Source organism: Tupaia chinensis, unplaced genomic scaffold (genome assembly GCF_000334495.1).
Source record: "Tupaia chinensis unplaced genomic scaffold, TupChi_1.0 Scaffold000318_1, whole genome shotgun sequence".
In the NCBI taxonomy this organism is placed as follows: domain Eukaryota; kingdom Metazoa; phylum Chordata; class Mammalia; order Scandentia; family Tupaiidae; genus Tupaia; species Tupaia belangeri.
This window is the reverse complement of record NW_006159811.1, coordinates 4,846,170-4,872,089: the sequence shown is the minus strand read 5'-3', so window position 1 is coordinate 4,872,089 and position 25,920 is coordinate 4,846,170. Positions and strand designations below refer to the sequence as shown.

The following is a 25,920-nucleotide window of genomic DNA, read 5'->3' as shown; positions in this document are numbered from 1 at the left end:
GGGCAGGGGGGGGTGCTTGCGTGCGCTGGGGGGCGGGAGCCCCCGGCCGCGTGCCCCCCCCCCGCCCCCGGGAGTGGGGGGGGCACCGGCCACCTTTTTTTTTTTAATTTGCCAAAGGACATGTGCACTCACTGGAGAAGGGAGTAGGATGAGAATCCCTATAGGATGGTCACACTATACCCCCTTTTTTCCATTTCTCCCTTCTTTTGGGGTTTTGGGCACGCACATGTGCCCCGCATGGTTTTCAAGCTACTGGGTCTGGGATTAGAACTGTGCACTTAACTATGTGGGATCCACATGGATCCAGCCACCTTAACCACCAGTCCATGACTGGCTTGGGGGAGGAGCATTTCAAGCAGAAGGCACAGTATATGCAAAAGCTTTAAAGCAGAAACAAGCTGAGAATATTTGAGAAACGAAAAGAATTCTAATTTGGCAGGAAGGTGCAAAGCAAAGGGAGGCAAAAGGACAGAGGAAGCTGGAGGGAGGCTTGGAACATACCGGGCCTTAGGTCTTGGGAGAGAGTTTAGATTTTATTCCAAGAACAAAATAGAACTATTAGAATTTTGTAAGCAGAAAGATGATTCAACTTTTATTTTTAAGAGATTATTTCAGCTGTTGTGGATAGTGAACTGTGAAGGGGAATGGCTGGAGTCAGACTAGTTGGACTATCAAGTGTGTGTAGTGACCATGCAAAGGCAGTTCAGACAGATATTACCTGTTCTGCAGACCACCAGACCCCATTAAACACATTTCTCTGAGCTTCCTAAAACAGATACTTCACCTCTTATATCAGATTCCCCCCCCCCTTTTTTTAGTTTGCTGTAGGGTATATATATGTACTTGTTGAAAGAGACAGTCAGAAAAAAAGAGAAAGTGAGAAATTACCCCCTAGGAAGGATAGTCACACCACATTCCTTTTTCTTCCATTCTTCTCTTGGATCTTGAGAATGCATGCCCACGTGCCCAGCCTGTTTTTCAAGCCACTGGATCTAGGACTCAAACCACACAGTTGGCCATATGGGATCCAGCCACCTTAGCCTCCATGCCACCTGGTTGGCAAAATTTCATCTTTAAATATTTCTGTTTTTCCTATGAAGGCATAATCTCCTAGGGATAAGGGTTTTGTCTAACTTCTTGGTAAATGCCAAGCTGAAAGCAGGAGCCCAGTAAAACTCTGCCGAATTAAGTGAATTGCCACGCCTCTGGGCAAGACGACACAGTTGTACACAGAGGAAACATGAGTGATGGTTGGCCTTTCAGTATTTCCCAAATGTGGAGGCAGGACAGCGCCCATGTCTCCAGCGGAATAGAATGAGGGCATGTGAAATGAGATTCAGTTGCAAAGTCTTGGGTTGAGGCCAGGTAGAGGTGGAATTTAGCATTTAGAGAAGAAAAGAGAAAAAGAAAGATAAACTTGGTGGCAGTTAAAGCCAAACTAGTGGCATTTGGCTTCATCCCATTTGTTCCTGCATGAACATGCTCTCTCATGGGTGCCCTGGCAGTGTATGAGCTGGTCTGTACCCACATCATCGCGGCAGTCTGGAACACTGCCCGCCTCCATGGCAGAGCTGGAAAGAGGAGCAGGGGATAATATTCAATGCCATTCTTCTCAAGGTTGAAACTATAAACCATGTTACCTGTCTTTAAGCAGAAGAGATGGACCATACCCATGTAATGTAGGAAAATAGTGCCAAAGGATGACGTCAGTAAATGGCGTCCACCCCATTACCACGCATAGGCTTCCCCTTTGCAGCTGTTGCCAGAAAACTACTTGTGTTGCCACTGGTTCCACATTCTTACCACAGGCAAATACCCAACTACCATCTAACCTTACTCTATTTTTTTGGAGAGGTTTTTGCTATAGGGCACATGTGCTCACCAGGCAGACAGAGACAGAGAGACAGAAAGTGAAAAATCACCCCCTGGGGGATGACCATGCCACAATCCCTTCTCCTCCATTCTCCTCTCGAGATCTTGGGCACGCATGCACACGCGCCCAGTGTGAGTTTAAGCCACTGGGTCTGGGACTCGAATTGCTGTTGACTACATGGGAGTCCAGTGACATAACCATTACGCCAACTGTTGGTCCCAACTTTACTTTTTTCTTCGAAATTCCTTAGCAGTCACTGAGAAGCAAGCTGCCCAGGAATAGAGCATCTACCAATGAAGCTGGTGTGAATTTATTTATTTATATTTTAAGAATTATTTATTTAATTCCACTTGTCATTGTTCTTTTTTAATTTGACCAGAGACAGAAAAAGAAAAGGAAAGTGAGAATGCAAGCTGCCAGGTCTGGGACACAAACCAGGGACAGCCATGTGGGAGTCCAGTGCCCCCATCCATCATGCCACCTGCCAGCCCCTGGTGTGAATTTGTAAGGGCTCCTCCTCTTGCCTCACTCTGACTCAAGAACTGAAAGCACCAGGGACCCAGGATCTGAATACACAGTGCTGACTTTGGCTCATATAATCCTTCTCCTTGGCTGTCCTTGAAAAAGCCTCTATAAAACAGGCTGTTTAGAAGCACTCATAAAATGCAGATTAATCTGCGTAGAAATATTTTCAACATTTCTTATGCCCTGTGGAGGGGCATGTTTTCCTCTGATTCTGTCACATGTGTTCATCTTTCACTAGATGACTTTACAGAGGGACAAAGGTAAAATACTTCATGCTTTCCTTCTCGGTTTTGTTTGTTTTAGGAGCTGAAAGATGACTTGAAGGGTGATCTTTCTGGCCACTTTAAATGTCTTATGGTGGCCCTCGTGACTCCACCAGCAGTGTTCGATGCAAAACAGCTGAAGAAATCCATGAAGGTATGAGCCCTACATAAGCCACGTCTGCCCAGGCGTTGACTGTGTCATCAACTGTTGTTGCTTCTTTAGCAGTGCACTCTTGAGACTTGAGTGGATTGGATCCTGTGTTGGTCTGTGCTTCCAAGTGGTGGAGTGACTCTGAAATAGGAAACAGTCGTAGAACCCTAAATCCAAATGTTCCTGTGCTGAAAAAATGTCATCATATTCTTATTTTGTTTTTTTTTTTTGACACAAGTAGTCAAATTCTCTACTTTGCTGTCATTGGAAGTAAGCGACACTACCATCGACCCCAGTACTTAGTCCAGAAACCTAGTAGTATAGGTATTATAGTATCTTTGGCCCCTTACTTTTGCTCTCCCTACAGAGCTCTCAGATCTGCTAGCAAGTTCATTATCTCTACTCCAAAATCTATTGCAAATATATGTCTCCTCTCAAAAGCCATTGTGGGGCTGACAGGTGGCAGGGTGGTTAAGGCAGTGGACTCTCACGTGGCTGACCACCGTTTGAGTCCCAGACCTGGTGACTTGCTTTCTCACTTTCTCTCTGTCTCTGTTCAAGTGAAAATAATAATAACAATGATGATGAATCAAATTAAATGAAATAATTATTTTTAAAAAAGCTATTGCTACCATTCTGGGCCAACCACCATCATTTCTTGATCAGACCTTATCAGTAGCCTCCTAACTGGTCTCTTTACCTCTACTTATGCCCATCTCAAGGCTGTTCTTCACAAAATAGCCAAAAATTATTATTTTTTAAGAGATTTTTGCCTTAGAGTGTATGTGCTTTCCAGAGAGAGAGAGAGAGACATGGTGAGAAGGCAAGTGAGAAATCATCTCCTGGGAGGATGGCTACACTGCAATCCCTTCTTCCTAGGATCTTGGACACGTCATTCACTTGCACCCAGCATGATTTTCAAGCCACCAGGTCCAGGACTTAGACTGCAGTCAGCCATGTGGGAATCTAGCAACTTAACCATTACACCATCTGCTGGTCCCAAAAAGTTATTTTTTAAATCATACTATGCTATTTACCTGCATAAATTTTCAGTCAGAATTCACCCGAGAAGCAGAACCAGTAGGCAGAACATATATAAGTAACAATTCTTTTTACAAGGAATTGGTTATGGGATGAGGGGACTAGTGAAATGAGTTGAAATCTGTGGGACAGGCTGTCAGGAAGGGGAGGCTGGAGCCCCCAGCATATGCAGAATCTCCTCCTCATCAGCAAAGCTTCAGCCTTGCTTTTCAGGCCTTTCAACTGATGGCATCAGCCCACCTAGGATTGTCAAGACAACCTGGCTTATTCACAGTCAATTGATAATAGGCTTTTTTTTTTTCATTTATTCATGGTAGAGAACATGGGTGAGAAGGAGTGAGCACACACACCTCACATTGGGCCTGGTCACACCACCATTGTCATTCCTCTGATTCTTCAGTCAAGATTCTGGGCATGCTAGTGTAAGCCATGCATGATCGAACCAGCAGGGCAGGGATCTGAACTCTGGTCAGCCACGTGGGACTCAGTATCCTGTGCCTACTCCCTAACCACTGTAACTCGGAGGTAGCCCTGAACTTTATTATATCTACAAAATACCTTCATGGCAACACCATGATTGGTATTTGATTGAATAACTGGGGACTATACCCTGACCAGCTTGGCCTATAAAACTGATCATCATACCCCCCTCACTCCACATTTAATAATATGGCTACACTAGCTTTTTCGTAGAACATTGTAAGCTTATTCCTATTTGAGGATCTTTATATATGAAGATCTGGAATGTCTTTTCTCCTGACATTTTCTATTAATTTACCCAGTGTTATTTTCTTAATTGTACCTATTACAATCTAAAATGATTTTGTCTGTATTTTTGTCCTTCTCTGTATTATCCTTTTCCACCTAACTAAAAGGCAAATCTCCAGTGTGGCAGGAAACCTCACTGGCCTTGGTCTGTATCTTCCTAGAGTTAAGCCTGACATGAAGTCGGTGGTCGACATATTTATTGATAGGAAGGAGGAAAAAGAAGGGAGACTAAGTCAGAGCCGTAGCTATATTTTGCCCTCCCACTAGGGTAGGAGTAGTTTCCTTTTCTGTGGAAGAGGTGTGGACATCTAAGAAGCAGAGGACAACATAGGATGTGATGTACAAGAGATTTATTGTAGGAAATGCCTGGGAAGGAGGAAGAGACAGAGCAGGATTGGTGTGTGAACCTTCAGACTGCGATGCAGGAGTGACTCCTGCAAAAGGAAAGGAGGAGGGAAGTGAGCTTGGGCAGAGAGAGCCTTAGTGTATAGTACAGCTCTGAGACAGCTGTATTGGGCTGAAGACAAGCCCCTGAGGAAAGATTGTCCTTTAGTCAATTGTCCTATGTTGGGCAGAAAGGACCCAGCTCCAGTACCCTGCTGTGCTCAGTCTCTGACTGGAAAGAGCATGACCTCAGTGTGAACTCTGTACCATATCCAAAGAGGTATCAATTGGAGGCTATTAGCCAACACCATGCTCTGCAACAGTCTCTCAAGTGAAATCTGAGCAGTGAGCCTCTATGGCTACCACATGGGGAGGATTATCAGGCACAGTAGAGTTAGATGTACCAACAAAGATTTTTAAAAATCTCTCTTTACACAAAAGAAACCCATAGTAAGCAGTCTAGAGCTGGGTGTGGCCGCACCACCATTATCAGAGACTCTGTCTCCTATAGTCTTGAAGCTCTGCCATCTTCAGCTCATTGTTTCTATTACTTGGTTGAAGATGATAGCTCAAGATTCAGCACTTACATCTTCATTCCAGTCAACTAAAAATAAGGAAGGACAAGGAAAATTGCTCCTTCTTTAAGGGCATTCCCCAATATGTGCACATAATATTTCTATGTATGTGCCATTAGTCAGAATTAAGTTATAGGGGCCAGCAGGTGGCATAGTGGTTAAGGGGCTGGACTCCCACATGGCTGACCACTGCTTGAGTCTCAGATCCAGTATGTTGAAACTCAATCTGGATGTGTGTGTATGGGTACCCAGAGTCCCAGGAGGGAGAATGGAAAAGAAGGGATTGTTGTGTGGTCATTCCCATGGCGGGTGGGGGTAGGGCGGTGTGATTTCTCACCTTTTCCCTTACTGTCTCTCTCTGGCAAGTGCAAACTCCCCATAGCAAAAATATGAAGAAAAAAATCACTATAAAGGAAATTGAGACATGACCTTTATTTGGGTAGCTATGTGTCAATTTAAAAATTGAGAATTCATAGCTTAATTGTTAAGGGACCCAGATCCCACATGACTGACAACAGTTTGAATCCCAGGCCATGACTTGAAAAACATGCTACGCATGTGTGCATGCCTAAATTACTGATGGGATGGAAAGATAGGGGAGGAGAGATCATGATGGGGCCACATCTCATTGGAAGATGCTTTCTCCCCTCTCTCTCTGTTTCTCTGGTGAGTGTACATGCCTCTGGCAATTAAAAAAATCGGGGGTTCTATTACTAATCAAAAAAGACAAAGGGATAATGGGGCAACTAGGAATCTGGGGAAGATTTCTGTCTCCATTCATATGGTTCATTGGCCTTATTTAATCAAGTTCTAATGTAAATGACTTTCCTTAGAGTCACAGTGTGATTCAGTGACCTCAATATGAAAAAGGCTGAGGGGTAACTAGTCCCCAGGCTAGCCAGGCCCTTGACACACTTTAGCAAGGATTCAAAAACCTCCCTGTCTGGAGAGGATGATACATGCTGACCAGCCCAGTTCAGTGATGCAAGGATGAACTCAATCAAAAGAACTGTCAGCCCTTTCTAAACACAGGGGCTTGTTTGAATGCTCAGTGGGGTTAATCCTGTTAGTCTGTCACTCCTGATCTTGAATGTCAGGGGCTTTTCCCTTTGTACTATTTCTTCCTAGAACTGTTCAATTGATTTTTACACTAGAGTGGGAAATTTCCTTTAAAAATTTTATGTCAGTTTATTCCAGATAATTCATGTTAGTTTAACACTGAACTATATAGAAAGTTAGACAATTGTCTTAGAGTAATATAGGACATTTATTTACTCAAAACTGTTCTTTCATCTGTATAAAACAAGATGTAAAGAGTGCAAGGCCTAACATTGAAGTTTCTTTAATGTGCTAAAACTTACATTTCCTTTTCCTTTTTAGGGCACTGGGACAAATGAAGATGCCTTGATTGAAATCTTAACCACCAGGACAAGCAGGCAGATGAGGGAGATCTCTCAAGCTTATTATACAGGTCATCTTATTTTTTGCTTATTTTCATCACTGTTAGTACATGTGTGAGCCAATGTTGCTTTTCCCAGAATTCTACTAATCAGATTTTTTTTTTAAATAAATATTTCCAAAGGGTATGTGCAGGTGCCACAGAGAGAAAGAGAGAAAGCAAGGAAGCACCCCATGAGAATGGTCATGCTACTTTCCCTTCTCCTCCATTTTCTATTTCCTTTTGGGATTTTGGACATGTGTACATATGCACCTGGCATAGTTCTCAAACCACCAGGACCAGGATTTTGAACCACAGAGCTGGCCATGTCATTCAGTCACCTTAACCACCATGTCACTGGGTGGCCTCACCTTCCCTCTTTACAAGACATTTTGAGAAAGTGAAACTTCTAGAAAGGAGAATACATTCTAAAGTGAGCTCTAGGCTGTAGGTTTTCAGAGAAAACGAGAATGTGATCTGAGCCAGAAACTGCTACATAACAATGGCATTATTGTTTTGCATTTATAATATTTCAGCTGCAATGGATTTTGCTCTGAGCAATTATTGTTTAATTAAATCAGCCATTTTCATCAATGTAAGAGTCTCAAAATCATTGTATATTATTATTATGTGTTAGAAACCACTCAGATTCAACTCTTGATTTTTGGTGTGGGATGTTAGATGAGCCATTTAGAATATGTTGAGCATGTGGATTCAATATAACTAGCTAAAGTCCTAATAGTCAGTTAACTATGTAAAAATTAGAAAATCCCTGAAATGCAATTTGATTCTAATTCCCCAGGGTAAGCGTGACATCACAGATTAAGATCATAGTCCCCATAAGACCACCCTCACTTCCCACACCATCCACAAGTTTCAGGTGTTTTTAGGACATGTACATTTCCAACCAACTGACCACAAATTCAGGGCTTTCCACTGTTCTCATCGGGTGCAGTGGCTCACTAGAATGTAAGCTCAGTGAGGGTGGGGTCTTGTCTCTTTTACCCATTGCCATGTCCCCAGAGCCCTGAAAAGTGGAAGAGATACACACAAATATTTATTGAATAAAATGCCCTCAAGATTGAGATTAAGGGCAAAGAGCTAAACGAAAGCTCCAGCATTTAGGACTATGTTTTTGTGAATATGACAAATCATAATAGCCTGAATTGATCAAGCCTCAGATTCTAGTGGATAAAGCTCTCTAAAGCTGCAAGTAATAGAACTGTGTCTATGTTACCTTGGTTACTGCAGCTTGATGATACTTAAGAAGATCAAGAAGGAAAGAGCTGCAATCATGTGTAGCCAAGTTTTGCAGAAATTCAGGATATAGCAGCTAGACTGGGTACCTAACTCTCTTGCCACTCCTGCAGCATCAGGCACCCCTGGCTCCTTTGCTAATGTGCCTTCCTTACCTAGAATCTCTGTTCCTCTCCCTCATCTCTTCTACTGTTCTTGGTATCACCAAGTGTCCTCTCTTCTCTTTCTTCCCACATGGTGTTGCCTACCCAAGGCTTATAGTGGGTCATCAGAAAAGTCATGACATGTTTTTCTATGCAAAAAATGCATCATGACATTTCTGACAACTCAATGTTTGTCCTTTTCTTATAAAAAAAAAAAAAAAAAAAAAAAAAAAAATTATTCTTGGCTTCCTTATTTCCTCCTTTATTCCTGGTGGGGGTGGGAGCCTTTCATTTCTTTGTTACTCTAATGTCTGTTTCTTTCCCTGTGTAGCCTATTGCCTAACAGAGATGATTACATTTACATTGGCTCAGGAAGTTGCTGTCTAATAGAGAGCATTATTTTAGGCAAAATCGTCCTACCAGGTCAACTTTAAGGTGGCTGGTTGTCCATACTCAAGTACCAACCCTGTTTTAATCAGCTGTGGCAGGAACAGTGATATCAGATAATGCAAAATGGTGAACCATGCATGTGAACCCATTAAAAGAGGCCATGAACAAAGAGACCAGGGTCCCTCACAAAGGGACCAGGCACCTTGGATGGCTAATAGATACAAAAGAGTCTAAACAAGTAGAGAGCCAAATTCTGAACTTTTCCAATACTCTTAAGTGAATGGTGTATAAGAGAATATTGAATCAGAGATCAGGAACTCAAGTTCTAGTTCAGGCCCCTAGACTATTAAAATAGCATATCTGTTTTTCTGTACTCTATTCTGTCTTAAAGTATATAGAGTAGTTGTTAATTCGGGTTGAAATACATCTTTCTTTCTCTTTCTTTTTTTTTTTTAAGTCTAATTTCCTGCAAAATATCTGGAATGAATAGAGGCACAAATATAAGGAATAAATAAATGAGATGACCATAAAGCTTCATCTAGATAATCCTAAAATTACAAAATACCTTCACACATTTCTTTTTTTTTTTTTTTTTGAGAGGTTTTTGCTGTAGAGCATGTGCGCTCGCCAGATAGACAGAGATAGACAGAGAGACAGAAAGCAAGAAATCACCCCCCAGGGTGGATGGCCACGCCGCAACCCCTTCTCCTCCATTCTCCTCTCTGGATCTTGGGCACGCACGCACACTCACCTGGCGTGAGTTTTAAGCCACCGGGTCCAGGATGTGAACCGTGGTCGACTATGTGGGAGTCCAGCGACATAGCCATTACACTAACTGCTGGTCCCCCCACATTTCATTCTTTAACTTGATATTTGGGGATTAAGTTTTTTCCTTCTTCGAGTGAGTGGTAGGTTTAACAAATATCATGACTATTCAGTGTAACAAAAAATGTTATCACTTAGGTAAATAAGTAGATTTTCCTTAGATGAATTCCTTTGAAAAATTTTAGATTTTTTTTTTTTTAAAGAGACTACCAAAACCTTACCGAGGAAGTTTCCATCTCAACACAGTTCTTATGAAAGTTTTCGTTATATCACTTCCTGTAACTGTCTGTTATTGACCTAAAAGGACAAACATTCATATGACTAATTTCTAGAGTTCTAGAGAATGATGCAGGTAGTGCTCAGGTAAACCCCTGGTACCACGTACATCCGAGTATGTGGATGCTCTGAAAGGGTTACTTCTCCTTGGATGGGGGAGAACAGGGATTTACAAGTTGATGAAAGGTTGAACCACAGTGGCTTTTGCTACTGAGATGATGCTGCACAGAGGCTGAGGCCACGTGGGAGACCTGGGTTTGTTCCTGGCCCAACCTAAATGGGCCAAGCACAGTGGCATGTGCTTGCAGTCCTAGGTGGGACAATGTCTCCAACATAGGAAGACTGTCGAAAATAAACTGTATCTCCCTTGGGCTGCCCTTCTTATAGAGCAGTGAAGTGCTACACAGAGGAATCCATCCCACATGGCTGTTCAGGGTTTGAGTTCCAAATAGGAGGGCTTGAAAAGCATACTGAGCATGTGTGCATGTAGCCAGGATGGGATGAAGAACTGGTGGAAAGGGTGTGACTGTCCTGGTTTGGGGATGATCCTCTCTCTCTCTCTCTCTCTCTCTCACACACACACACACACACACACACACACGTAAATATGTACACAAACTAACTTTAAATATGAAGTTCTGATGCAGAGGGTTAGGGTGAGCAGGCTCAACACCAGGGTAGAATTCAGGACCATGAGAAGACTGGGTTCTTTTTCTCACACTCACGAGGAATTAGAGATGCAGACAAGTGGAGAGGATAGTAAGAAAAATGTATTAGGAAAGAGTCAAAGCTTCTAGCTAAGTGGAAGGGGATCCTGAATGGGTCACCCACTAGGGGTAGGAGCAGTGCAGTTATATAGACCCTAACAAAGAAAAAAGAACAAAAATTATATGTAAATTATTTTTGTTTAAGGAGATAGGCAGAAAAGACTTCTGAGAAGAGGAAAAAAGTCTCTCTTTTAAGAGATGCCAGTGCAGACCTCTTGTGCTGCTGGGGAGTTTTCGGCTAATTGTCCTTGAGTTGGACAGTAATTTGGGGACTATTGTTAATCTATTTCTAGCCTAGTCAGCAAGTAGTCATAAAGTTTGAAATATGAAAGAAGAGTATATTGTTCAAAGTCCTTCCCTCTCCTCTACTCCAGACCGGGAGAGACCACGCTCCTGGTTTGGAATGCAGAAATGATCGGAAAAGTGTTGGCTGTAGCTTTCATTATCTCAGGCAGCCTGCAAGAGGCTTTTTGTGTAAACAAGCAGTGAGTGCTAATAATTGATTTCTAGTGAGAGCCGCAAATGATTTGTTGTAAAGGCTTGACTATAGTGACTCCATCTTGTTTGGTACTCTCCATTCTGTGGACTCTTAACCCTGTCTGCCTAGACGGAGACCTTACTTACCTCAATTCTACTTTTGAGGAAAATGGATGGACACTGCAGATCACAGGCCATGCACACAGAGCTGCAACTAGATGGTATTGAAATATGTGAACACATAGTGGGCATTTGTTAAGGAAAAGAGTATGTCTTAGCATATGATTCTTCTGAGAAATATCAAATGATACAATACAGCTATATTCATTAAGAGAATTAGGTTCAATAAAACTGAAAAGTAACAGCAGCTTAAATAAGATAGAAGTTTCTATCATATGTTGAAGTCTTTTTTTCTTTTAATTTTGACATTTTTCCACATTTACTTTACATATCAAAACATTTTTACTCATACTCCATAGTTCTTGACAGTTAATAAACAACTTTCAAAATTTCAAAATACTGAATTTTAAAGATAATGTTCAAAATATTTCTGATAATTTTGTATAATTTTGTTTGTGACTCTATAACAACAAGACAGTATGGTTTTAAAAATTTACATGTCAGCTACTCAGATTGTTGAAAAGCAAATGCCCAGCACATAAGTCACACATAAACCTTCTCAGTTCAGCCCTGCCTACCAGATATTCTGTGATATACCATCTGCTAGCAAAGATCAGTCTCTTTTTCTTCCTTCAACATCTTTCTCAAGATAATCCTCTGGTGTGCGGTTGCTCTTTTGCAATGTCTACTGATTACAATGCTGGGCTGGAAAAGTCCAGGTTATTTTATGTTATAAATTATTTTATATATCTTCTCTAATCCTCTCTGCCAGGCAGAACTATTTATGGTGCCAGGCCATCTTTCCAAGAGCTTCTGTTGGCTTACTTGAGATCCACCTTAGTTCCATAGTTTCCTGATTAATCTTCAGATATGACATTCCAGTCAAAGCCCTATCCAATAATGAGTATTTCCAATTTCTGATTCAATGCAACAAGCATTATTGAATTTATACAAATAACCCTTCTGCTACAAGATAAGAATATTCCCAAATATTTTCCAATTCTGGAGGGATCAGGAAGGAACAAACATTTATGTTTCCATTGAAAGAAACAAAAATATTTTAACAAATTGCTGAACCTGTCAACAACTCAGAAGAAAGTAAAATACTTAAATTGGGAAAACAAAGCATAGTGAAAAAAAAAAAGTAATGTTTTACTCAAAAGTCATAAAATTTTATTTCACCAGTTCAGTCTTATGTTCAAACTCTCTTCTGTTGAATATACAGTGTTACTGTAGTTCAATCTTTCCATTTAAATCCTGGAAGTTAATGTTCAATGTTACTATTGATATTTCTTGTCCCTAGCATTAAGTTGGTCATTTTCTTGTTTGGCTCTTGTTCTCTTATTTCTGTATGTGTCTTTAGTTTTCCTGGTAGAGCACTCTTTTCAGAACTTCTTGAAGAGTGGGTCTGCTATTGACAAATTCTTTCAAGTCTCATTTATCTGAGAATGTTTTTATCCTTTCTTTCCATATGAAAGATAATCTTGCTGGGTATAGTATTCTTGGTTGAAACTGTTTTTCACTTAACACTTTTAATATTTTTTCCCATTATTTCCTTGCTTACTTTGTTTTTGTTGAGAGGTCAGAGGTTAGCGTGATTGGATAACCTTTATAAGTAACCTGATGTTTCCCTCTTGCCAATTTTAGTATCTTGTCTTTGTCGGTAGATTTGGCCAGTCTTGTTATGATGGGCCTTGGAGAAGATCTTCTTGGGTTGATTTTATTAGGGGTCCTTTGTATTTCTTGGGTCTGGATATTTGAATGCATCTCTAGATTTGGAAAGTTTTCTTCCAAGATTTCATGGAATAGATTGCCAATGCCCTTATTAGTTTCCTCACTTTCTGGGATACTGATTATCCAGATGTTTGGGTGCTTAATGCTGTCTAGTATTTTTCGTATAGTATCCTCATTTTGGGGGGTTATTTTCTCTCTCTCTCTCTTTCTCTTTTTTTTTTTTTTTTTGGGTGGTGTGTGGGCTTTTGAGGCAGGTTTTGATTTCCTGAATAGCAGCCTTCATCTCTAATAGCTCCATTTGATTCTTTTTTTATGGTGTGTATTTCCTCTTTCAGATCATGAAAGAACTTTAACACCTCCTGGAACTCATTGTCTCTTTTCTCCTGGATCTTCTGGAGTTCATGATCTCTCAGCTCTTGAATCTTGCTTAGTTTGTCACTACAAATATTCTGAATTCTCTGTCAGACATTTCCACAAGTTCTACTGTATTGTCTGTGGATGATGAGGGCTTGTTCTTTTCCCTTAGGGGAAAGATTTTTTTTCTTGGTTTCTCATGTTTCTTGTGCCTCTGTGGTGGTTTCTGCTTATTCTGTGACAAAATCTCTCTTCCACTTGTCTGAATATTTTGGAAGTCTAGATATGGAGTTTAGAGCATAGCTTCTCTGAACAGGCCAGGACACACTTCAGCTTTACAACAGCTTCTTGTCTGAATATTTTGAGAGTCTAGAAATGGAGTTTAGAGTATAGCTTTCTTGAACAGGCCAGGACACATCTCAGCTTTAAAATGGCTTATGAAATTAGCAAGTCTCATATGTTGAAGTCTTGAGATGGGCAATTCTGGTACTGGTATTATAGTTTCTCAAATTTTTAGAAACTCAGGGCTCTTTTTGATTACTTTTATACCATTGCTAAGGTGCAGTCCTTATCTTCATGGTCTAAGATGGCTGCCAGAGCTCCAGACATAACTCCATATACTAGGCTTCAGGCAGAAGAAGGGACCAAATTGGGTGTGGTTCATTCCTTTAAGGAGATTTCCCAGCAAAGTCACATATGTCTGTCCTCATTGTGTTTGCTGGAGAGAGAGAGAGAGAGAGAGAGAGAGAGACCGACCGACCAACCGACAGAGTGACACAAAGAAAAGGGAGAAATCACCTCTCATGGGTGATGTCCACATCTCAATCCCTTTTCTCCCATTATCCTCTTGGGATTTTGGGCATGCACGCACACATGCCTGGTATGATTTTTTAAGTCCAGGTCCAGGATTCAAACTGTGGTCAGCCATGTGGGTCCAGCACCTCAACCAACATATCACCTACTAGTCCCTGCCCTCATTTCATTGAGAATTTAGTCATGGAGATGTACCTAGCTAAGAAGAAAGCTGAGATATAGATCTTAAGTTGTGTATGTTACTCTTACTGAAGGTTATGGTTCCGTTACTATGGAAGAAGAAGAAAATGGAAGTTGGAAGACAAATTAGCAACTAACCCACAGTAGCTTTCCCAGTACACCTTTAGTGCCCTTGTCAGATGAAATGAGCAATGATTTGATCCAGAATGGCAACTCTTTTTTTTTTTTTTTTTCGTCTACGAAAATACACAGTATAATAAATAGATATAAGACTATCCATTTCACATCAGAGGAGCACCAGCAAGTTACATAAAAAGACAAGGTTTATTGTATCAGATACTTATTCCTTGCCAGCACTGATATTTAACCTTTCTTCTGTTTTATAGTATTTTTGAGTTTGTTAAGACTTAATTTCATTCTTATTTGGTTTCAGTATATAAGAAGAGTCTTGGTGATGACATTAGTTCTGAAACATCTGGTGACTTCCGGAAAGCTCTCTTGACTTTGGCAGATGTAAGGTTTTATTTTTGTTTTGTAACTCTCCAATAGGTTTCATGCTTAGTAATAATTTTTTTTTCTTAGTAATAATTTTAAGGGGCTTTAAAATATACCAAATTAAGAAAATGAAATTAGTTTACCTTATGAAATGATTTGTTCATTTTACATTTGCATTGCTTCCAAGCAATATAATGTTTAACCAAGGTCATGAAAATTCACTTAATGATATAATTGAAAACAAATTTGTGGGACCAGCAGATGGCGAAACGGTTATGTCGCTGGACTCCCACATGGCTGACCACAGGTTAAGTCTCAGACCCAGAGGCTTGAAAGTCATGCCAGGCACATGTGTGTGCATGCCCAAAATCCTGTTAGGAGAATGAAAGAGAAGGGATTGCTGTGTGGCCATCCTTCCTGGGGAGTAATTTCTTACTTTTTGTCTCTCTTTCTCTGTGGTGAGCACAGGTGCCCTATAGCAAAAATCTCTCTAAAAACAAAACAAGTTTGTTTGGGTCAGAATAAAAGTGTTTTGACTGGGATTCCAATACGTTAGAAAATATTCTGATAAATCAGTAGATATAGGATAATTATGGGGGTGTGGGCAGCAGGTGGCATGGTGGTTAAGGTACTGGATTCTCACATGGCTTGACTACATGAGGTCCTGGACCCAGAAGCTTGAAAGTCATGCTGGGTGCTTGTGTGTGCATGCCCAAAATTCCAAAAGGAAAACAGAGGAGAAGGGGTTGCAGTGTGGCCATCCCCCCTAGGGAGTGATTTCTCATTCTCTAGCCCCCTCTCTCTGTCTCTGGTAAGCCCACACACCTGTAGCGAGAACTTAAAAAAATAAAGTTCATTTCCATTCTAAGAGTCTTCATTTTTCAGAATATTCTTATTTTTCAAGAATTATTTATTATTATTACTATTTTTAATTTGCTATAGGGCATGCACATTCACCAGAGAGAGACAGAGAGAGGGGAAAGTGAGAAAACAGGCCCTGCCAGGTCCAGGACTCGAACTGCATTTGGCCATGTAGGAGTCCAGTGCCTTAGCCAACATACCACTTGCTGGCCTCTACAGTGTTCTTATTTTCTTCTGGACTCCAAAGCATATATATATTTCTCATTTTTGCCTTTTTAATTATGTAGGAAGCATAATACAGAAGAATTATCTTTGGAGATGGACATACAACTCAGAGATGAGGATCACTTTCAGGATTTAAAAAAATAACGTGTTGCAACTTTTTCGTTGCCTCCTTGGAAGAGCTGCTAAACCATGAATCACCATCTGACCATGAGCCACACTTAGTCTTTCTTTCTGGTAGGCTCATGATTTTGATAACAAAGGTGCTGAGGTCGAAGAATGAGGTGTATTCATAGATGTAAGCGAGGAAGTGATTTAAGCCACATTTCATCAACTTCTTCCAGCTAATTTACATAGCTCCTAATGTGTGACAAAGTCCCAACAGTGGTCTCAGCCTGAGGGTTGGAACACCCCTTGTCAAAGTGAGGTATTAGGCCACCAGGAAACAATTTATCCTGATGGTTTCAGTTGTTTTGAATGGTTAAAAACCTTATGAGAGTTGAACTCAAACACAAAGACATGACACATTGTTGGACCATGTGCTCTCAGTACTCTAGATAATGATGTGGCTGGACCACAATAGGACAGTGGTCCCATGAGATTTTAATAGGCTATCCATGCTGGGAACCAGCAGTTAGCGTAATGGCTATGTCACTGGATTCCCACATAGTCGACCGTGGTTCGTGTCTCGGACCCGGTGGCTTAAAACTCACACCGGGCGTGTGTGCGTGTGTGCGTGTGTGCCCAAGATCCCAAGAGGAGAATGAAGGAGAAGGGATTGCAGCGTGACCATCCCCTCTGGGGGGGGGGGTGATTTCTCGCTTTCTGTCTCTAATGTCTCTCTGTCTGGCGAGCGCACGTGCCCTATAGCAAAAACCTCTCCAAAAAAAAAAATAATAAATAAATAAAATAAAATAAAATAAATAAATAAATAAAATAGGCTATCCATGCCTAGTTTGGGGTAGGTACTCTCCACGATGCTCGCACAGTGACACATTTCCCTGTCTTTCAGCAACTTGCGACTGTACTCCTCTTAGGTCAGGTTGCACACATACACCCGCAGGAGGCAGTACAGAGGAGGGAACCAGGGCAGGGTTCTAAAATCATAGCTGAAATCTCACACTGCCCTCTAGCTCTGTGTATTTGACAAGTCACTTTAAGCCTTAAAGCACTAGTTTTCAATCTGTAAAATGAAAGTACTGAAAGTACTTTTAGAAAGTACTCCAGGTTTCTCCTGTGTTGGGAACCTAATCGTAACACTTTTAAGCCACATACTGACCCAAACAAATTAGTTTTTAATTACATTACAAACCTCATAGAGTGTTGTAATGATTTTTTGTAGAATTATTTTCTTTATTTAATTTTATTTGTTATCATTATCATTATTATTATTATTGTTGTTGTTATTAATATAAACAGAGAGGGAGAGAAAGGGAAAGTGAGAAAGCAAGCTGCCAAGTCTGGGATGCAAACCGTGGTTAGCCATGTGGGAGTCCAACACCTTAACCACCATGCCACCTGCTGGCACCGAGTGATGTAAAGATTAAGAGAAGGACTAGCAGGTGGCACAGTGGTTACGGAACTGGACTTCCACATTGGAGTCCTGGACCTGGTGGCTTAAAACTCACACTGGACATGTGTGCACATATGCCCAAAATGCCAAGAGGAGAATGGAGTAGGGATTGTGGTGTGACCATCCCATCTGGGGGATGATTTCTCGCTTTCTGTCTCTCTGTGGGTGCACACGTCCTATAGCAAAAAATCTCTCATTCCTTCTCCTTCACTGCTTCTTTCTGTGTAGATTTGAAGCACACATGAATGAGCACCCAGACATATTTTTCATGCTGTAGGGGCCAGAATTTGAACCTCAGTTGGCCTTTTGGGATTCAGCTTCCCTGACCACTAGGCTATAGGGCCAGCCCCTGTTTTCCCTTTCTCTCTCTCATCTACCTAGAGCATTGCATGTATAACCCAGAGTCTTAAACATTAGAACTGGTGAGGGGATATTGAGATTGTTTTTTCTTAATGGACTTTATAGAGCAGTTTTACATCTACAGAAAAACTGAGCAAAAAGTACAGTGAGCTTCCTTATGCCCCTTCTCCCCACTCTGTTTCCCCTGCTGTTAACATCTTATCTTGCTTTAGTGTGGTATATTTATTGAGCTGATGAGTAAATACTCATACATTATTGTTAACTCAAGTATATAGTTTACATTAGGGTTAGGGTTCACTCTTTGTACAGTTCTAGGAGTTTTCTCAAATGTGTAATGTCATAGGTCTTCCATTACAGTATCATATGGAGTAGTTTTACTGCTCTAGAAATCCTCTATATTTTGCCTATTCACACCTCTCTCCTCCTTTACCCCTGGCAAGCACTGATCTTTTCACTGTCACTTTAGTTTTCATTTTCTAGAATGTCATATAATTGGAATAATTTAATATGTAACCTTTTCAGACTGGTTGCTTTCCCTTAGCTATTGGGAATATATGCTTTTAAGATTCCTCCATGAGACCAGCAGATGGCGTGATGGTTACATCCCTGGACTCCCATGTAGTTAGCTATAGTTTGAGACCTGGATCTAGCAACTTAAAACTCATGCCAGGCAAGTGTGCGTCCATGCCCAAGATCTTGAGAGGAAAAGGGAGGTGAAGGGATTGTGATGTGGCCATCCCCCTGGGAGTTGATTTCTCACTTTCTGTCTGTCTCTGTCTCTCCAGTGAGCACACGTGCACACGTGCCCTATAGCAAAGTATCTCTCTTAAAAAAGAAAAAAAAAAAAGATTCCTTCATAACTTTTCATGGCTTCTTCATAGCTCATTTTTTTGATTGCTGAATAATATTCCATTTTATGGAATATTTGTTTCACCTATTGAAGGGCATCTTGGTTACCTCTAAGTTTTATCACATATGAATAAAACTTGTGTGAACATGCATGTGTGAGTTTTTGTGTGGACATCAGTTTTCAATTCATTTCGATAAATACCAGGCAGTACAATTGCTTTATTCTAGGATTAGAATATATGTAGCTTTTTAGGAAACTGCAAAACTGTCTTCCATCTTGACTATCCCATTTTACATTCAAACCACCAATTAATGTGAATTCTTGTTCCTCCATATTCTCACTAGTATTTGGCATCGTCAGTGTTGGAAATTGTAGCCATTTTAATAAGTGTGTAGTTGCATCTTTTAATTTTAATTTGTGACTTCCTGGTGATATGGTGTTGTGCATCTTTTCATGTGCTGTCTTGGCGTTTGTATATTTTGTTTAGTGAGGTGTGCAGTTGTTTTGCCCATTTTTAAATAAAGTTTGTTATCATCTTACTGATTTTTTTTTGAGAGGTTTTTGCTATAGGGCACACGTGCTCACCAGAAATACAGAGACGGAGAGACAGAAAGCGAAAAATCCCCCCCAGGGGGGATGGCCATGCCGCAGTCCCTTATCCTCCATTCTCCTCTCAGAATCTTGGGCACACACACGCACATGCGCCCAACGTGAGTTTAAGCCACCAGGTCCAGGGCTAGAACCACAGTCCACTACATGGGAGTCCAGAGACACAGCCATTGTGCCAACTGCTGGTCCCCATCTTACTGATTTTTGAAAGTTCTTTATGTATTTAGATATAAGTCTTTTACCACGTACATTTTACAAGTATTTTCTACTAGCCTGTGGCTTGTATTATATGTTCATCCTCTCGAGACCTTTGAATTTTCAGAGGAGGTAACTGAGGCCCCCCAAATTGTGTGATTTGCTACTTATTTTATGCCTAGTCACAGTAGAACCAGGACTGGAGTCCATTTGGATTTCTGATTCCTCTGTGCTATGTAGCTTCCATTGGAGAAAAACCACGAAGATGCCTTCTGGTTGGTGTACTAATATAAAGTTTTCTGAATTTAAAAGGTTTGCCCTTGCTTTTGTCAATCCTGTTTAGGGAAGAAGAGATGAAAGCCTGAAGGTGGATGAGCATCTGGCCAAAAAAGATGCCCAGGTCAGTAACAGAGCAAAGAGAACATCTTTTTCTAACTCCCCCCGCAGTGACCTTGCAGTTCTGGGTAAACAGAGAAAGATGGTACCCACAGGGACTGTTCTCCCTTCTTTTGTCTGAAGAAGATTCTTGAAGACTGAGAGTCATCCAGTGGTAACTCCGCTTTTCCCAGTGGTGGTTATCATTCTCCTGACTTCTGCCACCCCAACATTCAGATTCTAGTCTGCCAGACATAATAGAGTCTCTCACTGACCTCTAAAATAAAGCTCACACTCTTTTCATTCCATCCCCTCGAGAAGAGAGAGAAAGAATTGTGGTTATAGTAACATTTTTCTTCCTTCCCTGGTCAACAGGTTCTCTATCAGGCTGGCGAGAACAAATGGGGCACTGATGAAGATAAATTCACGGAGATCCTGTGTTTGAGGAGCTTTCCTCAGCTGAAACTAAGTATGGATTCACATTACGATCCATGTCATCTCACGCCAGCTTTGCAAACGTTCAGGGTGTTTAATGCACAATATCTGGAAAATGCAGTTAAAATGTGTAAATTGTGTTCTAACTCATCTACACGCATATTAGGAAAAGAAATGGGCAACACGTTTTCAGAGGAGTGTACAGTCGTGTGCCACATAATGATGTTTCAGTTAACAGCAGACCACATGTAAGATGTGGCCCCCCAGGCCAGCCCATGGGGGTGGTTAAGGTAGCTGGATTCCAGATGGCCAACCATGTGGTTCAAATCCTGGACCTGATGACTTGAAAAACATTCCAGGCATGTATGTTTGCATGCCCCAAATCCCCAATAGAGGGAGAAATGGAGAAGGGATTGTGGTCTGACCATGGCCCATAAGGGGCGCTTTCTCACTTTCCCTGTTTCTGTCTTCAGTGAACACGCATCCTCTGGCAAACTAAAAAAAATTTTTAAGTTGCACAAAATTATCCTATGCCACACCATACTGCCGCCGTGTGCAGGAGGCTGTACTTTCTAGGTGTGTGTAAGTGCACTCAGATGTTTGCACAGTGATGAAATCGCCTGACACATTTCTCAGAGCATACCTCCGTCGTTCAGTGATGCATGACCGTGTTAATAAAGTGTGCATCTGTCTGTGCATGTGGATGTGATCACATACCTCCACTGGAGGCAGTAGAGAGTAGGAAACCAGGGCAGAGCTTTAGAACCAAACAGCTAGAATCTCATGCTGCTCGCACACTTTATGTATTTGGACAGATTACTTTAATCTTAAAGCCAGAAAACCCAGGCACCACGGGTGAGCTTCTCTGATGCATCAGTGCTGATTAACATGCAGCTCTTTCTGAAATGAAGGTAACTGGGGAATAGGGAGAAACTGCTCCCTTTTCTGTCAGACCATCTGCTACAATGGAGCTGCTGAGCAAACCCCTCTCACTCCCACCTCTCCCTGAGCCTTCCGGAAGTAAAACTCCAGAGTCTGGACCTCTGTTTACTGTGACCGTCTGAGTGTGCCTTCTAAGTGTTAGTTCAGAGAACAACCTCAGAGCATGACTAAGCTTATGCTGAGCTGATGGAAAAATGAAGAACCGTAAGGATATTACTCTGACTTTTTTTTTTTTTAATTCTATTTGTACATGGTGGGCAGACAGAGAGAGAAAGCACCCCCCACCGCATGAGGCCTGGGCATGCTAAAGACCTTTTTCCTGGTTCCGCATTTCGTCAGGATCCTAGGCACACGGGCACACATGCCCAGCACATCTTCCTGCCCTTTGGTAATTGAGATGTACTGGTTATGTTGAGGATCAGTGTAGACATTTCAATTTGTACACAACTCTTAATGTATATACCAAAAAACCTAAAGAACCATGTGTCGTGATTCTTTGAAAAGTTTTTCCAATGGTATATGAGCCTTAAATGTGTAGGCAAATGTTCCTTAAGAGAATATCAAGTACCACTGAAGACAGTGGAAAGCTGTTATGTAAGTCCCACCAAATCACAACTTAGTATCATATGTGTTTAGTATCACATATACTCAGATTTCAGACTTTCAAGCCACCAGGGCCGAGATACAAACCATGGCCAGCCATGTGGGACCCAGCTCCCTCTGTACAGCATTTAATTGCTGTGCTACATGGTAGCCCTACCATGACTTTTTAATTGTGAAATTGTCCTTCCTTAATTGGGACACTAAAATTACATATATTTTATAAAATAATGGTAAAAATGTAGTTGCTGCATTAATGTCTTTGTTTGAAAACTAAAAACCAAACAATACTAGATCTCACCAAAGGTTTTTTTTTTGTTTTTTTTTAAATATACTTTGAATCAATTTAGTTAGTTTACATAACATGCCTGTATATTTGGTGACATGTGTACGGGTTTTGCTTGAGGCAAATACTGATGGAGAAATTCAAATGCCTTCTGGGAGGTGTGAAGTAGGCCATGCTGCCTTAGGGAATGATTTATTCAGCACAAAGACATCTTCATAGTTAAGGTTTCTTTAGCAGGTAAAACATAGTTGACTAATGACCACAGCATTATTTTCCAGGTGCTGCTATGATTTTAAAAATAGCCCACCTTACTAGATAAAGTATTTATCCTTTCAGGGTATTTTAAATGCTTACAATCTGGGAGAAGGGAAGAAAGAGATCATTGAATAAAATCACTTATAAATTTAAGGTTGTATTATAGATGGTTTTCTTTAAAAGAAACAAAAAGAAAAACAAAAGCTAATGTGCTCAAATTTTTAAAAATTTCATTTTCTTTATATGAGAGACAGAAAAAGAAGAGAAAGAGGGAGGGGAGGAGGGAGGATTGGCACCTTCAACAGGGTTTTATCACACCCTTCCAGCCAGCCAGGACCGTGGGCACACCTGCAGGTGCACCTGTGATAGGCTAACCCCGGGATCTGAACTCAGAGCCTCTGGTATGGCTCCAGTATCGCAGATCAGTGCCCCACCATCGGTGTCATTGCAGTTGGGCCTGTACCCAAATTTTGATGATTTAAAGGAGTTTTTGAGCTTGCTGTTTCATCTGCTGCATATCAAATGAAAAACTGGAATATATTCAAGTGTGGTCAACTGGGATGCTTTAAATATTTTTGTTGGTGCTGCTTTTTAGCATTTGATGAATACAGAAATATCTGCCAGAAGGACATTGAGGACAGCATAAAAGGAGAGTTGTCTGGCCATTTTGAAGACTTACTGCTAGCCATCGGTAAGTGCTGGAGTGCTAATAAATCAGTGTCAAGGTAGGTTCTCTCTGTAAGAATCCTGACTGGTGCATCTTTATACTCCCTGCAGCCCCCAGCAGAGTGCACTATCCACAAAACAGGTTCACAACTGCATCCATAAATGGATACATAGAGAAGTTATCGTTTTAGGTCTTACTTTGCCTTTTAAATTTGTATTTGGCCTGTCACCTTGTTTATAATACAGACTTCTTGAGGACTGAAATATTACATTTCTGCTGGAATTTTTATTGAGTCTTGGTGAAAACTGAAGCCTAAGCCAATTTGGTAATTCATTGTATTTGGTTATTTTTGGAAGATGTCAGTTGCCTCGCAGTGTTAAGCCAAGGTTGGCACTATTGGTCAAGCGAGCTAGGAATAGGTCAAAAAGAAAGTTTCTGGCTGAATCCATTTTTACATAGACAGATGCATTAACTAGCAGTTAAAGATATGGTTGTACAAGCTGATCGGTTTCCCAGTGGAGTCTCAGCCATCTTTGTACTTAGGCCCAGGAGAGCACCTTGCAAGAAAGGAGCATTCAAAGGGATGAAAACATTATTCTAAGATGGGACTCTTGACCCTTCTAGTCAAAAGTCAGACAAAATTTGTTAAGTGCTTGTGTAGATACAGGATTCTTCATTGAGTTAGGGTGGTTATTGGGCCTTCTACCTATGTCTCCATTAATGCCAAGGTAGGAAGAGCTCTACCCCACCCAACTTCTCATTTCACCAAGGAAGTCATTTCTATTATAACATCCATCATGGCAATTAATAGAACCTCTGGTTAGATAAAGATAGCTGATGCCTCAGGGTAACCTCCTCTGGAATGGAGTCTCTGATTCATTATTCAAATCTTAATTACCACCTATGGAAGGGGAACTCTCAGTTAGGGTACTTCAGATTCTATTTTTATATAAACACTTCTCTGGCACTTCCATGTGGGCAACACTGTGCTAAACTCTTTACAATTAAGCCTCATAACAATATTATGAAGACAGGGATAATAATAAGATTAGAAGGATGATACAGTTTTTTTTAGAGAGAAAGATTTTGCTATAGGGCATGTGTGCTTGCCGGAGAGACAAAAAGAGACAGAGAAAGTGAGAAATCATCCCCCAGAGAGGGATAGACATACCACAATCTCTTCTACTCCATTCTCCTCTTGAGATTTGAGGCATTCATTCACTTGTGCCCAGCAAATTTCAAACCATTTTGTCCCAAACCAGGAATGACCATGTGGGAGTCCAATGCCTTAACCACTACGCCACCTACTGGCCACAATAATAATATAATATTGGTAGAGAAGGTAAACCTGAGATGCAAAGAGGTTGAGTTACTTCCTGGGTTCCTCAGGGAGTACGTGGTTGAACTGGGACTTTACCTCAAGCAGTTGGCCTTCATGGTCTGTGAGATTACCTACCACTCTGATGCACTGCAGTGTAGACATAGACTGAAACACAGTCCACGCTAACACATTTTTAATTAAGTTACAGAAAGTAGACCAAAGAATATGCACCCTCTGCATTCCAGGCACTATTCAAAGGGCTTTCTCCACATGTTATTTCACTTAGCTTCTGACTTCTGAGCCAAATAGGTTCTTTATCCAAATACTGATTAAAAAAAAAAAAAAAACTGTCGACACTGACTGAATTTGCTAAATGTTAGGCCAAGAAAGGAAGAAAAAAAAACAAAACAAAACTTTTTCAGTTAAAAAAAAAAAAAAAAGAATTGGATGAGGTTTGTGACTGTTCCAGTGGCAACAATATAACCAGTTAAAAGTTTTTTCCATTTCATATTCATTTTTGCATAAATTCTGCTGGGTTTTTGTTTGTTTGTTTGTTTTTTTACGTACCTGCTCTTGCTAAGTAAGCTGTGCTATTTGAAGAACTTTTTAGACATATATAAACTCAAACTCATCGAGTTGAGACACATTCTTGGAAATACACATTCTGCATTAAATTTGGGCTGTACTGTATGTTTTTTATCAAGTAAAGATTTTAGAATTCAACTATTCTAAAAGATATCACACTTTCATTTTTCTATTTCAGCCTATCATTGCAATAAAACAGCTTTTTACAAAGACATCTTCACTGAGATATAACTCATATGCCACAGGATCTACCCAAAGTGTATACTTCAGTGCTTTTTCATGCATTCACAGTGTTCGCGGTCCTCATCACAGTCTAAGTTTAGGCCATTTTCATCAACCCCCTAAGAAGCCCTGGACCCACTGGCCTTTGATCTCCATTCCTACCTTCTCCCCAGCCCCTGGCAATCGTTGCTTTCCTTTCTGCCTTTGTAGAATTGCTTTCTCGATGTCCTACACAAGGAATTAAATATGTCAACACACACTTTTTGACATGGAAAACCCGAGCTGTATTATCTTGAAATTGTCAAATAAGAACACACTCGTCAAATAAAAAAAAAAAAATCTACAGTTAGATAAGGAGAAGCTTGATTCAAAAAGACTTCCAATCAGAAAAACACTTTGATGTCAGAAATGTGCAAGTGTTTCAAAATCAAAGTCTGTCTTTTTATACTGAGGGGTAGGCAGAACTTATAGAAACTCTTAAGGAGAAGTTGGACGAAAAAGGGCTCAGATGTTTGGGATTTGACAGGAAATGTGCCTCACTGTCGTCAGCTGGATCCTCAGGATAAGCTGATAAGGCCAGCCGGATGGGGGAGGCATATCATGTTCTACATGTTCGTGCTTGCTCAGGCTCCAGGCCAAGACAGAGTTCAGAGGCTTGTGGGGAGGAGAGAGACTACCAAAGTGTGATCAATGCTGTGCAGAGGGTAAGAAAT

General features: G+C 40.9%; 1 protein-coding gene across 1 annotated transcript in view; it reads left to right on the top strand.

The window, feature by feature from the left end:
- Positions 1–25,920, top strand: part of ANXA3 (annexin A3) — a 76,170-nt gene that overhangs the window by 31,789 nt on the left and 18,461 nt on the right. Inside the window, exons 5-10 of the mRNA XM_006151464.3 lie at positions 2,702–2,815; positions 6,961–7,051; positions 14,788–14,867; positions 19,863–19,919; positions 20,270–20,363; positions 23,008–23,103. Of these exons, the coding sequence (XP_006151526.1) occupies positions 2,702–2,815; positions 6,961–7,051; positions 14,788–14,867; positions 19,863–19,919; positions 20,270–20,363; positions 23,008–23,103 (532 nt within the window). The remainder of the gene's footprint in view (positions 1–2,701; positions 2,816–6,960; positions 7,052–14,787; positions 14,868–19,862; positions 19,920–20,269; positions 20,364–23,007; positions 23,104–25,920) is intronic.